The sequence below is a fragment of the Entelurus aequoreus genome, linkage group LG04 (assembly GCF_033978785.1).
Source record: "Entelurus aequoreus isolate RoL-2023_Sb linkage group LG04, RoL_Eaeq_v1.1, whole genome shotgun sequence".
Classification (NCBI taxonomy): Eukaryota; Metazoa; Chordata; class Actinopteri; order Syngnathiformes; family Syngnathidae; genus Entelurus; species Entelurus aequoreus.
The window spans coordinates 50,990,350-51,006,919 of NC_084734.1; the positions used below are offsets into that span (position 1 = coordinate 50,990,350).

General features: G+C 38.8%; 1 protein-coding gene across 7 annotated transcripts in view; it reads right to left on the reverse strand.

Annotated features, from left to right (window-relative positions):
- The window catches only part of LOC133648758 (serine/threonine-protein phosphatase 2A 56 kDa regulatory subunit gamma isoform-like), a 67,209-nt gene that overhangs the window by 11,461 nt on the left and 39,178 nt on the right, over window positions 1–16,570 (reverse strand). For 5 of the 7 annotated variants that reach the window (XM_062045158.1, XM_062045157.1, XM_062045161.1 and 2 more), the window contains 9 exons: window positions 15,219–15,329; window positions 14,033–14,125; window positions 13,830–13,960; window positions 13,675–13,734; window positions 13,480–13,588; window positions 13,087–13,140; window positions 8,490–8,660; window positions 8,292–8,419; window positions 8,117–8,218 (listed from right to left, as the gene is read on the reverse strand). In XM_062045158.1, the coding sequence (XP_061901142.1) occupies window positions 8,117–8,218; window positions 8,292–8,419; window positions 8,490–8,660; window positions 13,087–13,140; window positions 13,480–13,588; window positions 13,675–13,734; window positions 13,830–13,960; window positions 14,033–14,125; window positions 15,219–15,329 (959 nt within the window). Of the gene's footprint in view, window positions 1–3,641; window positions 3,779–8,116; window positions 8,219–8,291; window positions 8,420–8,489; window positions 8,661–13,086; window positions 13,141–13,479; window positions 13,589–13,674; window positions 13,735–13,829; window positions 13,961–14,032; window positions 14,126–15,218; window positions 15,330–16,570 lie in introns of all 7 variants that reach the window. The other 2 variants (XR_009825930.1, XR_009825929.1) reach the window with 2 other exon arrangements.

Below are 16,570 nucleotides of genomic sequence, written 5' to 3' on the forward strand. Positions count from 1 at the left end.
AACCAAGATTCAATTTCTCTCTTGAAAAAAGGCAAGGATAAATGTGAAATATTTCCTATAAATTCTGCTGCTAAGTAATATCCCCCTGCACAATTTTACCTTTAAAATTGCCTCGCAAAGTTTCACATACTTGGATGTCCAGGTCACTCATATGCTTGCAGAGCTTTATAAAGCCAACTTTGTTCCTCTATTGTCCAGAATCCAGAGAGATTTTGATCGCTGGTCCTTACTTAATTTATCTACAGTGGTCAACTCTGTTTAAATGAACGGACTTCCGCAATTTCCTATTTGTTCCAGTGTACAACACTTTTTTCTCCTTAAGTCCTTTGGCAAAAAAAATTTAAAATTAAACAAGCAACAACACAGCAGTAACAACATCCCTGTATGCTATACTGCCACACTTCTCATTTAACTCCCGCTAACTACTCTTCTGCTGGTATTTGACACAGGACCCCAAAAAGCTGTTAAGGATATGCCTGTAAAATATTATTTGATTTTGGACATCCAGAATCAGCATCTCCTCATCCATTGTTAACAGGGTGAATTTATGTCTGAAAACCGAAGGAGTTCAACATATTTTAAACGCAGAGCAACCGTGAACACGATAAGAAGTCGTCAATGGACAATAGAGCGTTACCAGAGGTGGAACCGGACTTAGTAGAAACTCTACAAAACAATATAAATAAGACACAAAGCAATGTCGCCAATCTCAAGGAACAGATTTTCAAAGGTGTACAAAAAGATGTTGCAGCTCTCCAAGTACAGATTATCAAAGATGTACAAAAAGATGTTGCAGATCTCCAAGAACAGGTTATCAAAGACAGAAAATAATCTTGTAATGATATGATGGAATTTAGAAAGTTCAGAGAAGAAATGAAGATTATCAGTGAAGACAACAAAGCATTAAAACAAGAAAATCTGAAATGGGAGAATGCAAACATTGCGCCAACAGTCGAATGCCAAGCAGCAAGACAACACCCATTGGGACAACAGCAGTGTTGTGGAGAACATTAAAATGGAGATCGAAATATTGCGGCAACAGTTGCAACTAAATAAAACTGATTTGAAGAACTTCAGGGAGGAGATGGCTGCATTGAGACAACAGCTCAATGCCAGACAACAAGAAGATATCACCAATCTGGGGAATATCAGTGTTTTGGTAAACATCAAAGAGGAAGTGGATCAGATTACACGACAGAATGACATCATTGCAGGGCTACGCATCAATCCTCGATCCTATGCAAGAGCAGTTGACAAGAAAGGAGAACCAGATAACATGGACGCTGCTTCAACAGAGCAACAAGTGGTCAACGTTCTGCAATCAAAGGGAAATAATGTAAATATTAACACCATTCATGCATGCATTTCACTGAATAGTAGAGGCAACAACACCACGCCAGTAACTCTCGTTAAGCTTGCCAACAGGAAATCCAAAATGGCATTGCTGACAGAGAAAAAAGCTGAAAAGCACAAATGTGTACATGAACGAGCACCTCACTAAACACAATGCTGCAATCGCCAAGAAAGCACGCGACTTGAGGAAACGGGGGGAAATTCAGGGAACTTGGAGCGCCATCTGCAAAATCTACATTATTTGCAGATGGTACAACTGCGTTTTGTTTAGAAAATAACACACAGAAGCTAATACAAATAATAACAGAAGAAACTAAATGAAAAAGATGGTTTGACAAAAACAGACTCTTTGAATCTCAGTAAAACTAAAATAATGCTATTGGGTAACGGTAGAAGGAAAAGTCAAACAAATACAAATAGATGGAGTAGACATCGAAAGGGTAGAAAAACAAATTTTTGGGTGTAATAGATGATAAAATGAACTCATTTAAAAAATATACAACATAAAGTAGCAAGAAACACGTCAATAATGAATAAAGCAAAATATGTTCTGGACCAAAAAGCACTCCATATTCTCTACTGCTCGCTGGTGTTACCATATCTGAGCTATTGTGGAGAAATATGTGGAAACAACTACAAATGTGCGCTTCATTCACTAACGGTGTTACAAAAAAGATCAATTAGAATAATACATAATGTTGGATATAGAAAACATATTTATTTATTGAATCAAAAATATTGAAATTCAACGACTTGATGCATTTGTAAACAGCTAAAATTATGTACAAAGCGAACTATAACCTGCTACCCAAGAATGTACAACAATTCTTCTCAACAAAAGAGGAGAAATATAACCTTAGAGAAAAATCTCATTTAAAACATTTGTATGCGCGTACAACACTTAAGATTGTTAGCATATCTGTATGTGGAATAACAATTATGGAATGGATTAAGTAAATAAATCGAACAAAGCACCAATATAATTCAGTTTAAGAGACACAATTGTTCACAAAGTACAAAGAAGATCAATTATGATGAACATCAAATAAGCTCTGCTTCTTCCTACTCCTTTTCGGACATGCTGTAATGAAACAACTGGAAATATGTGATGCATTATATTGTATCGTATGCATGTTTGAAATCAACTAAAAACTGAAACTTTGACAAGTTGAATCCAGGTCCGTCCCCGATAATTCGGACGTTTAAGGTATAAAATACTATCCGCCCTGAATACTGCGTATTTTAGTTAAAAATAGAAGCTCTGCTTATATGTCGGTGCCGTGCCCAGCGCGTCCACCAGTTGTGGAAAGTGACTCAGAAAGACTCCACCGCTGTGGCAGAGCTATTTAGCAGCCGTTAGCCATCTCGTGGAAATTTGCGGAATACTGATAAAATAAGGGACGTTTGGGCAAGACATGGAAGGTTTATTTATAGAGCACAATTCATACACAAGGCAATTCCATGTGCTTTACAAGTTTACCAACGTGTATCTTACAAAAGAAAAGTATTAACAATAATCATAATTCAAGTTAAAATCAAGAAACAATCCTAAAAAAACTATTCAAATTAAAATCAAAGAGTGTGGATAAAATACTTTCAGTTGTTATATGCAGAACTGAATACAATTGAATGTTGATCCTGGATTTGAACATTGCCAACATTGAGGACTGTCTCACATCTTCTGGAAGACTATTCAAGTTAAAATCAAGAAACAATCCTAAAAAAACTATTCAAATTAAAATCAAAGAGTGTGGATAAAATACTTTCAGTTGTTATATGCAGAACTGAATACAATTGAATGTTGATCCTGGATTTGAACATTGCCAACATTGAGGACTGTCTCACATCTTCTGGAAGACTATTCAAGATTTTAGGAGCATAAAACAGACACACAGCCTCACCATGTTTCGTCCTGACTCGGCACCAGCAGGAGACCACTCCCGATGGTACATATGATTCTTACATGTCAGATATGTACTTTGGCATAAGACCATGAAAAGACTTATATACAAGGAGAACTGTTTTAAAGTATATTCTCTGAGCAACAAGAAGCTGTTGCAGTGACCTAAGCAGTTGAATAATGTGATCATATTTCCTGGAGCTAGTCAAGACTTGAGCAGCGTTGGATGTACTGCAGCTGCTTTACAGCTTGTTTAGAGAGCCCAGTGAGAAGGCCATTACAGTAGTGCATTTTTTTCCCCAAGATGGCGCCGCTGTAGTTGCTGCAGGAGCTTTGTGCTCTTGTATTTCCTCGTTTTGTGTTCTTTATGTTTTCATGTGTTTTTTACCTTTTAGTTCGGCCCCTCTAGGACTGTGCAACAAGAGGGGGCACTTTCGTGACTTCTGTTGCACTTCTTGAATCTGCTTTCGGGGAGCCTTTTGGCCATGGGCATGTTTGAACCAATGACCAGCTGCTGGCTTTCTGCTACACCGGAGTCCATGTGGAGAGACAGGAGGACATGCAGAGGAAGAGACAGGGCTGTAGAGCTAGCGCTGAGCATCAGGATGGACAAGCTTCATGGAGCTCTGGCTAAATGAACATGTATCAGACACCTCGGTCTATTTGAAGGGATTCTCGCTCATCCGTGCGGACTGGACAGTGGCCGAGAAATAGTGGGCTGCCTAGGACGAAGTCAGCTCTCTTAAAGATTAAGATTAAAGTACCAATGATTGTCACACACACACTAGATGTGGTGAAATTTGTCCTACGGGTTGCTGAGTGCCAAGCAGGGAGGTTATGGGTCCCATTTTTATAGTTATTGGTATGACTCGGCTGGGATTTGAACTTGGTTGCTTTGTTGGGTCTATTCCTGTGTCTGGCCGTGCTGCCCCCTCCACCTCACCGCAGAGGCCACCACAGTGTAGATGGGTGTTCGAAATGTTTTTATTTTATTTTGTTGTTTGTCAATGCATGGTGCAGTCATATGTGCGCAATATGTATCATTTATTGCTCATGTTTTGGTTTTTCGTTGTGTTTTTCTTTTATAGCTGTATGAAGAAATATACCGCTGAAGTGGCAACTGCTTGCATCAGCTCTCTGCTCTTTTAATAAATTGTATGTCCTTTCTGTTCTGTGATGTTTCCCTCTTGTTTTCATGTTTTTTACTTTATTTCTTGTGGACTTTTTGTATCTGCACTGCAGCTACATAATTTCCCCAAAGTCTATCCTATCCTATTGTATCATATCTAATATGCTGGAGACAAAGGAATGGATTAGTCTTTCCAAGTCTACTTTGGACATTGTTCCTTTGATTTTGACAATGTTTTTAGGTGGGGAAAAAGCTGCTGATGTTTTTGACTTATTAATGTGGCTGTTAAAGTTCAAGTCTGAGTCCATTATTACCCCTAGACTTCTAACTGATTACTCGGTTTCATATGGTTTAGAAGCTGACTAATAAGTTTGTTTTTTGCTTCTGTGGGCCAAAAAAAAAATTTCAATTTTTGTCTGAGTTTAGATGGAGAAAATTATTTTGTATCCACACACTGATCTGTTCGCTGCAGTGACAAAGTGAATCAACAAGCTGATGTTCACCTTGTGTCATTGACACGTACATCTGAGTATCTTTTGCATAGTTGTGGTAGGACACATTGAAACTGCGTATTCGCTGGCCTAGTGGCAGCATGTACAAGATAAACAAAAAGTGTTCATGAATCAAGCCATTAGAAAGCCCACAGGTCATAGCGATTTGGTCAGAGTCACAGTTAACAATTTCAACAAAGTATATACTGTGATTGAGATAGGACTTGAACCAGTTAAGAGTAGAACTAAATATTCTCATGCGGTTTTTTAACCTCTGTAATAAGATAGTACGGTCAGCTGTGTCAAAGGCAGCGCTCAGGTCCAACAGAGTTCTCCTGTGTCTGTATTCAGGCGGATATCATTAGTCACCTCGATCAGAGCTGTTTCAGTGTTGTGGTGGAGCCTAAAGCCTGATTGGAAAGTTTCAAACACATTGTAAAACAGGAGAAAGTCACTAAGCTGTTGGTATACAAGTTTTCTCGTACTTTGCCGAAAAAGGGCAGGTTTGATATGGGCAAATAGTTGTTCAGTACTGTGGCATCAAGACTAATTGTAAGAGGGGCTTAATGACCGTAGTTTTTAAGGCCTTTGGTAAGGTTCCATATACAGTATAGAAAGATGTTTTATTGTCATTGCGACATGTACAACGAGATTAAAAGTGTCAAGCCGTCAAAGTGCTTTAGTGCAGTGCAGTAGAAACATACATTCAAGAATAGATTTAATACATAGCTAAAATCTATACTTAAAAATAGATTAAATAATTTCAAACAGGTTAAAAAACTCGAATATAGTCATCCTTCCTCATCTAATTCACGTTTGCGTGTGAGAGCATTTTCGAATTATTGAGTAGAGTTACCGCTGTTGGATAAAAGCTGTTTTTTAATCTGTAAGTCCTTGCTTTAATTGACCTGTAGCACCTTCCTATTGGTAGCCATCGAAAAAGGGAGTGTCTGGGGTGTGTTGTTTCCTTTAGGATGCATTGGGCTTTCTTGAGGCAGCGAGAACTGTGAAGCTCTTCCGGTGTGAGGAGAGGGCAGCCAATGGTTTTCTGGGCTATCTTTATGACCCTCTGGAGTGCAGTCCTCTGAGCTAGCAGCTGGTGAACTAAACACCTGTACAGTATATTTAAATGTTTTCTATTGTTCACCGGTAAAAGGACAACAACCGTCTCTGGGTGACATTACTTTTCCTCACCTCAGCTGCCGTAGGAAGTAGAGTCTCTGTTGGGCCCTCTTCTGCGGCTTCGCAGTGTTGATGTTCCAGGTTATGCCTTCCTCAAAGTGGACATCCAAGTATCGAAAGTCTGTTACCCTCTCTACAGAACTAGAACAATAGTGTGACTCATCCTCCCCAGAGATGAGGGGGGGTTGAGTCACACTATCGGGTCTATAATGAGATGTTAACTAGATAAAAATTTGTGATAAACTGCTCAGCACAGACTTTAGAAATCTAGTGGATAACTCATCAAGGCAGCATGTTGATGGACTCAGATTGTGGATGATCGATTTGACTGTTTTGTCAGTGATAGGAGTGAAATGTGTTAACTGTAGGTGAATAGCTGGCTGCAGAGTAGCTATTTGTTTTCGGGGATTTTTTGCATTTTTAATGCCTTGATTGCAAACTCATTGCACTTTGATGTAGAAATTAGTTTTAGGGGAAGTAAAACTGGAGGCTTTGTTTTATCTGTTTACTGCAGCTAACAGGGCATGAGTGTTACTACAGTTTGTGATGATTTCAGGAAAATATTTTCCCTTGTTCTACGCAAAGTATGGTTGGACACAATTACCTTTCTTTGTAAATCTCATTATAAACTTGGAGCTTTGACTTGCGCCATTTCCGTTCAGCTCTGCAGTGCTCCCTTTTCTGTGCACAGTCTTCATTTCTCCATAGGACCTTTTTCCTACTTTTAACCATTCCAACATTGACAGGAGTAATGGTATCCAAGACATTTCAACACTTGATGTAAGAGTTCAACAGATCATCAACATTAGAATGCGGGGTGTTTTCAAACTGAATCATTTCCACAAATTGTGTGCCTATTCTGTCATTTATAAATGGTCTTGGTCAAAAAGACAAGCCGCAGAAAACAAAAATGATCCACTAAAGCAACATTGATAACATTCATATTTGAATGATGAAATCAAGAAACTCCCTCTGCTGTGGGTGGGCTTGTTTACATGCTGAGTTAGACCAAACATTTCGAAGACAGCGCTACATCCACACACACATTAAGTCCCCTGTAATGGCCATACAGTCAAACTCAGTGCACACAATTTAAAGTAATTCCGTAAAATCATCAATAAATGAATTTGAATTTTGTGGTGGTTTGTAAATTGTGATATAAAGTATGGAAGATTTTGCATCATCTCCATTTTGAATGACACATACTCAAATGATAAACAAACCCCAAATGAAAATTCGTAGGTGAGTATATTGTCCCTGAATATGACAAATAACTCCACTCCTCTGCTTTTGTCGTATCTAAAACACATAGTTGAAGTGAAGGGGACTAGTTTCAATGATTGATGCATTTGCTGTGTTTTTGCCAAGCCATATAAATGATAAATGATAAATGGGTTGTACTTGTATAGCGCTTTTCTACCTTCAAGGTACTCAAAGCGCTTTGACAGTATTTCCACATTTACCCATTCACACACACATTCACACACTGATGGCGGGAGCTGCCATGCAAGGCGCTACCAGCACCCATCAGAGGCAAAGGGTGAAGTGTCTTGCCCAAGGACACAACGGACGTGACTAGGAAGGTAGAAGGTGGGAATTGAACCCCAGTAACCAGCAACACTCCGATTGCTGGCACAGCCACTCTACCAACTTCGCCACGCCGTCCCTATCTCAGTTAAAACATACAATTGAGATTGTAAGAAGAAATAAAAGTATAATTTAAAAAGGATTTGTTACTTAAAGATCTGACATTGAGTACTACGTGTTTGAGATTTGCTAGAGTAGCACTCGACATTGTAGTTTAAAGTGGTGTACTGTATAGCCTGCTAGATTGTCCATATCGTACTAAAATTTAGCCCCAAGTTGTGTTTATTTGCACCATATTACTATTAGACCAAACCCACTTCCAGTTTAAATTTTTGCAACCTATCAAAGAAGAGAGTGACATCACATGATACATTTCCCACTACTTGGGACCTGAGAAAGCCCGCTATAGTTTTTTAAACTTGTTTAATGATGGCTTTCTAACAAGAAATGTAGTGCGTTCTGGTGGTGTCTTACTTGCTTTTCTCCGCCCTGAACTGTTGCGTGCAGTCGTCAAAGAGTTTCTGGTTCATCTCCATGAAGAGCTTCAGCGCGTTGTAAATTAAGCCATGAATAGTCCTGCAAGGCGCGCAGACGTTAGCGCTCGTGGCTGTAAAAACGGTTATTGCGGGCAAAGGGGGGAGACACTCACTTGTTCCAGTGGGTCTTGGAGTTGCGGTACAGGGCGGGGAACATGATGGGCAGGATCTTGACGGCATTGTCGCTGATCAGGCTCATGATGTACTCGTTGTTCCAGTAGTACAGCGCCCGCTCGGCCACCTGATATACACACAAATAAGGTGACGCACACTATTAAAACAACCTGCTGTGTGTCATGCGAGCACCATACCTGAAAGTGCGGGCTGGACACGCATTTGGCCAGCTGCCTGAAGAGGGGCTCCATTACTTTGACAAACTCAGACGGCTCAATGACGTCCAGGATCTCCTCAAGCTCATTGAGGAACATCACTTCTTTGGGGCTGTGGGTCTTTGGCCAGTACTTTAACAAAGCCATCACTGTCTGCACACACACACACGGCAGGATTATTTGATTACCATTAAGAATTGACCATGTCGAATTTCATTGATCAAATACCAGCGTTGCTGAGGTTGGGTAGCAGGCTATGTCTTTAAACCATAGAGGAACACAGTAGTATCTTGTTTTTTGTTATTCATTCGTTCCAAAAGTTGCCATAAAAATCAAATTGCACCAGACAAAAACCGAAGCAAACTGCCCAGTAAGAAAACATAAATGTAATTTATCCGTACAAGACACCAAAAAAATGAAGACAAAACACATTTTATAGAAAATAATGATGTGCAATTACAATGTGAAGTACATATAAATGATATCGAAGACTCTTGTTGGCAAAGATGGCGATGAGCGGAGAGGGTGAGCCATGCAGGCCATAAGCTACTCTGAGCTAGCAGACACACAACAGTTGAGCACACAATAGCACACAAGCTAGACATATATAACAAGTGGCCTTCATTGAGCAATAGTTCAGTCTAAACAGCACATTTGTCAATACAAACAAGTATCAAATAAGTATACCGTATTTCCTTGAATTGGCTCAGGGAATATAGTATTCGCACGTCTAGAATTACTGCCGGGTCAAACTCGTTTCTCAAAATAATTAACGCATGCTTGGCCTTATCGCCGGTTCATTATTGACGCCGGATCAAATTCGTTTCGCAAAATATTAATTTTATTATCGCATGTCTATAATTTTCGCCGGGTCAAACTCGTTTCGCAAAATATTTAGCATATGGCTAGAACTTCCACCGGGTCAAATTCGTTACGTCACGAGTGACGCTTTACCTGTCCTCATTTTCAAAATGGAGGAAGCTGCTTTCAGTAGTTTACAATCGCACAAAGGAAAAAAGATAAAGAGCTATTCAGTAGGATTTAAGGTCCAAGCTATTGAATACCGGTACAGTATGCTAAAAACAACAGTAAGCAGCTATGTTTTATTAATATACCGTAGCTGCGTGTCAAATACTGTATGAGTCATGAAATGACTCCCGCCTCCTGGTGGTAGAGGGCGCTGCCGCGCTAGTGATCCTTCTTGCGACTTCCGGTACTGCAGAAGAAGTGAACACACACAGCCTCTGCCTGAACTTTTAACAAGGAGGATTACATACCGGTATCTAAAATAAAACAGTTTTCTAAACTGGACTTTCAATCGAAGCAGGAGGTAATAATTAAAGGAATATCTCCATCGAGACAGAGAGACTTTTAAAACGGAAGAAAGAAAATAAGGAAGACTTCTATAAACAAGTTATCGATGCTTTTGGTCAGAAGGAGCTGCAAATGGACTCCATTTATAAGTACAGGTAAGACCATAATAACGTTTTTTTTATTAAATGTGCTTTTCATGATGGTATGCTTACATCACACTCAAAGCGCACGCCTAAATTTACCGGATTACTTTTGGTAAACGCCGGAGTGAGAAGAGGTTTTAAAATAATTACCGCATGCACGGCCATCCCGCCGGTTTCCGGTAAACGCCGGAGTGACAGGAGGTTTTAAATTAATTAGCGCCCCTGCGGCTATTCAAGGAAATACGGTAGTTGCATATTATTTAGACATACAATGTCTCCAAGGCAGAAGTGTATTAGATAGTATCCAGCAGAGGTGTGGACTCGAGTCACATGACTTGGACTCGAGTCAGACTCGAGTCATGAATTTGATGACTTTGGACTCGACTTGACAAAATGTAAAGAGACTTGCAACTCGACTTAGACTTTAACATCAATGACTTGTGACTTCACTTGGACTTGAGCCTTTTGACTTGACATGACTTGCTACTTTCCCCAAAACCCAAAGATTAAAGAGTTATTTGGGAGCGCGCCGCTCCGTATTTTTCCTGTTCTTCGTCTGTGTCTATCAGCGTGTTGTTCCTGTCAGCTGGTGTGCTCTCAGTACAACAGCCAATCAAATTAGATCTACGCTATTTTCATCCCACAGCTCTCATCCAATCAAATTGCAGGACAACCAATGAAGAAGAATGGTCAAACAATGCGGCAGTGAGAAACAATTATGCCAAAGTTAATTTCGTTCGGGTATTAAAACTACGACTCGGTCAACAAAAAACGAATAGCCCTATGCAAATCATGCAGTTGGAATATTATAGACGGAGACGTAACAACTTCCAACTTCGTTCGACATTTGAAGATGCACAAAGAAGGGTAAGTTTTGAATGTAAGCTAACGTTTATTGGCTAAGTAACGTGACTTTTATTTGCTGTGTAGTTAAATCAGTGAGGCTGTAAACTCACTGCTAACGTTATAACCATAGACATCTTATAAGGGTACGCAGCATCGCGCGCTACTGCCTACAGGCGCAGACGAGACGCGGGGCCGCCATCTTGGAGTGGTGATCCGCCCCACTAGTGCAATTCATTTGGCAGGAGCAATGAACTGTCAGCGCATTTAATTCATTTTACCTCACTGAATACCACTGATTTTCACGCGCTTTTTTGTTATATGTGTAGCTATGATAAAGGACACATGTTTTGGCGTGTTTTATTATTCATAGTTTGCTTAACAGTAATATAATATTCTTATACGCTATAAGTGACCAGACGTCCGAGATCAAAACTGGGAATATAATCCAAGAGAAAGGGGAAAAAACGGTCAGCTATTTTTAAATTGAAGAAATAATATGATTAGGTTATATATACATGCGTATATCCTACATAAACAATGTATGAATACATTAGATATCTATATATCTTATAGACTGTATCTCTGTTGCTGCAGCAGCAGAGAGTTTATTCTGTCTTGACACTTTGTATTGATATTTTGTATTACATTCTTCCCTTAAATGATCATGTTTACAGTCATTGTTTTATATGTATTTTTTATGTATGTCGCTTTGGATAAAAGCGTCTGCCAAATACTTCAACATAAACATATATAAACACCTGTAAGTCTTTATATCAGCTAAAACCACCAATCTGTTTCACTGGATTCAGAATAAAACCAAATTCTGTCTTACCCAACAATGTTAGTATTTGAATATTGTTACTTGAAGACTTATTCCTGGTTACAATTATACTGTTAAGAAAGTATTGTGTTATATTTTGCCTAAAATGAGAATGCATCATAATCAGTGGCGGCTGGTGAATTTTGTTTTAGGTGGGGCTGAAAGTTTGTAAACCAAACCCATGTAGGGGGGTCATCCTCCCCCAGAAGATTTCTTTGTGATTTTCACATACAAATATTAAAGATCTTTGCTCCTTCTCAACTCTGTGGTAATATTATTTTCATAAAATACAACCAATAGTACATTAATGTTAAATCTTACTTGTGAAAAGTAATCACCCGATTTCTATTTTCAACAGTCCGCTCATTTGAGTTGGAAAACGCTGAACACCATCTTTGTTTTCTACCTGTCAACTGTCAGTTTAGGCTGCTCGCCGGCTCCTCATCACCACTTCAAGATGGCGGCCAAATTGCTCGTGTCACAGCAGCCAATGCTGCGTCTACTTATAAGATGTCTATGGTTATAACGTCATTGCAAACACGGCAATATGTTGCGTCCACTGCAGTTCGCTACCTTATTCATACTTTTTGTCAAGTGATTTTTTTTAAGCAGGGTTGCATGAGGTACCTATACTTAACGTTACGTTAGTCAATGTATCACACACAGTAACGTAACGTTAGACGGCGATCAGCAGCACCGCATATTTTAGCCACCTACAAAAACACAAACATAGTCAAATAAAGGTCAGTTAAAATGTATACTATATTAAGAATATGTGAACATATTGCATAGGGCCCTGACATCTAAAAAGTACAACTCTGTTCATTGTTTTGTTCATGTTTTTGTTATGTTTTTCATATGTACGCACACATCAACACACATACAGTATGAGATGAGATCAATGAGATAAGGTAAGAACAGGATAGAAACTGCTGTGGAACTACCGGTAGTTACAATGCAATGTGCCAAGGAAATACAATGTTAACACTTTTGTGCAAATAAGCACTTGTTTTTTCAAATGTGTTTATTCTGTAAAGGAATGAGTTAAATGTTTAAAATGACTGGATAATAGTGCTATTATGAAGTGCAATGTCAGCACTATTTTTTTTCCTGCAATTTCAAATGCACTTGTTTTAATAAATGAATACAGCGTTTTAAAAGCATACACAATCTGTGTAAATATATTAGTCTGTGGTTAAAAGGACTTGAAAGGACTCGAAATTCAAAATGCAGGACTTAGGACTTGACTTGAGACTTTCCAGTCTTGACTTTGGACTTGACTCGGGACTTGCCTGTCTTGACTCGGGACTTGACTCGAGACTTGAGGGCAAAGACTTGAGACTTACTTGTGACTTGCAAAGGAATGACTTGGTCCCACCTCTGGTATCCAGTAACACACCTGACCGCATCTTTGCATTACATTCAGGAAAAACAACACAGACACGTTGCAACCTACCGGTTCAGTGAGCGTGCTGTCCTTCTCCAGGAACTGTACCACACAGTAGGCCAGCTAAAGGGACAGAGGGAACACAACTGAGCAAATATTGTGCTCTGCTCATGGATTTTTGGGACCTTGAATAAAAGTTAGTGCTCAGGCGGATTTTGCACCTTATTTTTTATCGGACATTCTAAAAATCCCATTACTACAAATATGGCAGGAAAGAGCAAAAATGTGTAAGATAAAGAATAAATGGCTGAAATGATAATGTGACTAACACAAATTATATAGTATATGATTTCTTATCACATTAGATTGGTCCAGGCTTTTTTTTTTTTTTTTAAATACAATTATGTGATTTCTCATTATACGGCCCTTGGTAAAAAAAAAAGATTTAATCCCTGACATTACCTGCGGGTGGTAAACACTCAACGACTTGACTTTGTGCAATGGCAGCAAAACTTTGAGAAGGAATATTTTGTGTTCTTCTTTCAAAGGTAAAGCAAATCCATTGATTATACTGGAAAAGACAAAAGCAGAACGTTAACGACTCGATAGCAAAATTTAATGAAAAAAAAGTATTTAAAAAATGTATTTTCTTCTTACCTGCCTAATATTTCCAGTAATTCTGCAATTCCATTATGATGTTCTGTCTCATAAATGAACCTGCAACAAAAAACAAAGAAAAAAGGAAGTAACAATTTATTAATGTGGAGTATTGAAGGAGCAGTAATGGTACACCTTCACACTAGAACACTCACCTATAAAATATGTTATTAATTTGCTTCCTAATGTACGCTCGCAGGCCCAGAAACTTGCCATAGATGCGATGCAGAGTCGTCTTTAAAAAGTCCCTTTCTCTGGGGTCTTCACTGTCAAACAATTCTAAGAGCTAAAAGTGCAGGAGGACACCATTGAACAAAACAATAAATAGAAAGCAGGACTTATTAAAAGGCAATCTTACCTGCATTACAAACTTCTGGTCAATATACTTTTTGGCTACGTTAGGTTGAAAGTCTGTGGACTCTAAGAAGCGTAGAAAAAATTCATAGACAAGCTGTGAAAAGAAAAACATTCAAATATTGTTAAAAAATGAGGTGTACTGTTCCTACAAATGTAAAATTTTAAAAATTACATACTTTTTCCAGACATATTCCAAACGTTTCAGTAAAAAATAAATAAAGGTAAATAGATGTGTAGCATGTAAATAAATTACGGAATTATTGGTTCTAAATACTTCATGTATGCCATTATGTCACCATATAATTTCCGGGAGATTAGCAAGGTCATGTAGCTCATACAAATAATAATGAAAGCCAGATAAATTCAGATTTTTTTATTTTAAGTTGCACAAGAATATTGAACTGACTGTACTGTCTTCAACACTAACAACTTTCCAAAGGTTTTCTGGGCCACATAGCCAAGTGTATGCTCTCACATAAACATTTTAGCTGCCATTAATATGGAAACTAGATATGACCGAGCGCTGTAGCACACAAACTTAACTTGATTATTTCTCAACTGATTTTCATTCAGTTTAGTTTTTCAACATTAAAACAATTCTTATTAACAAAACAACATTCTCTTAAAATACCAATTTTAAGTTATTCCCAGTGTCCTTGTTTCAACTATAAGGTGTAGTTTGCTAGTACATAAGCAAGCATTATTCTTGTTTCAGTTTGTGTGTCTTCTACAACCATGGAATGTCCTGACATTTTGCTCCCACCAGCTCAACCTAGTTTATCGTTTGCACACATCTTAAAGGAGTGTGTCCTCGCTAGTCTTCATATCTATGGTGCGAGCAAGCGCCTTAAAAAAAGAAATTTAAATATTTCTTTGATTATTAATAATCTTATCTTTTAGAAAGCATTGAGTTTCTATTTTCCATCCATCCATCCATTTTCTACCGCTTGTCCCTCTCAGGGTCACAGGGTGTCTGGAGCCTATCCCAGCTGCATACACCCTGGACAAGTCGCCACCTCATTGCACGGCCAACACAGATAGACAACCATTCACACATTCACACACTAGGGTAAATTTAATGTTGCTAATCAACCTATCCACAGGTGCATGTTCATACTTGGAAACTTCAAAATATAATTATATACTTTCCATACTTGTGCAGGAACCCTGTGTTATGTTTTCTGCACCTGTAGATGCGGCCATGCAGCCTCCAGATTGGGCTCATCTTCCTCGGGGTCGAACTCGGCGCCTGTCGGGTTGGATGATGGCGGCAACGTTCTGAACATATTGATGGAAAACTAAGGCAAAAACAGAAAGCGAGAAAGAGAAAGAGTGAGAGAACCTAAGTTTGGAATTTCAAATAGAGCACTGCTGCAAAGCCTGCAGAATGAGAAACATCAAGTCAAGTTAGCTTGAGGAGTTTTTTTGTGTTCCAACATTCATCCATTCATTTTCTATACCGTTTATCTTATTGAAAGTCATGGTAAGCTGGAGCTTATCACAGATGGCTTCGGGCAAGAGGCGGCGTTCACATTAGACTGGCCCACCACAAGTTTTTTAAAAACTGCGTAAAATATATATACATTTCTGTTTAAATATTATGTAAGATAGAGGAAGATCACACTTCACCTCACAGGTGATATATGTACTGTAGGGGTGTAACGGTACGTGTATTTGTATTGAACCGTTTCGGTACGGGGGTTCCTGTTCGGTTCGGAGGTGTACCGAACGAGTTTCCACACGGACATATTAAGTAGCGTAATGCACGTTGCGTAAACAATGCACACCGAGGCACAACACACGGCATGCTAGCAGCTAACGGGCTACGATAGACTGACCATACGTCCTCTTTTCACCGGACATGTCCTCTTTTGCGGAGCTGTCAGGGCGGAGTTTCTTAAATGCCTCAAATGTCCGGCATTTTGAGTTAGGGTTGCGTGTATTTTCAATGTACGTTCAGGTTTAAGAAAGGGTTAAAAACAAAACAAATTGTGCGCGCAGCAGCATTCGTGAGGGAGGGGCAGGGACAGAGAGAGCGAGAGAGTTATGATAAATGCGCATGCGTCGCCAGGCTCTGCTTTTTATCCATAGATTTATCAGATTGAATTTTTTATTATCTATAGCAGGGGTGTCAAAAGTGTGCCCCGGAGGCCATTTGCGGCCCACAGCTAATGTTTTAAAGGCCCACAGCACATTTTAAAAATACTATTAAAATAAACAAAAACATAACAAAAGTGAAATAAAAAAGCTTAAAGGTTAAATGTAATTTAGAAAAAGTTGCAATGTTGACTAATAAAACAAAGCTGTTTTTTTTTCTTTCAAACTGTCTTTGCTCAAAACATAATATTGAATCAAAATCAATGTTATTATGAATTACGAATTATGATTACTTCACATCAAATATTCCACTAAGAAAAATATTTTTGGTGGAAGATTTTGCAAATTTGGTAAATAAATAACCCAAAAATGTATATTTTGTTGTTTTCTTACTGTACCGAAAATGAACCGAACTGTGACCTCTAAACCGAGGTACATACCG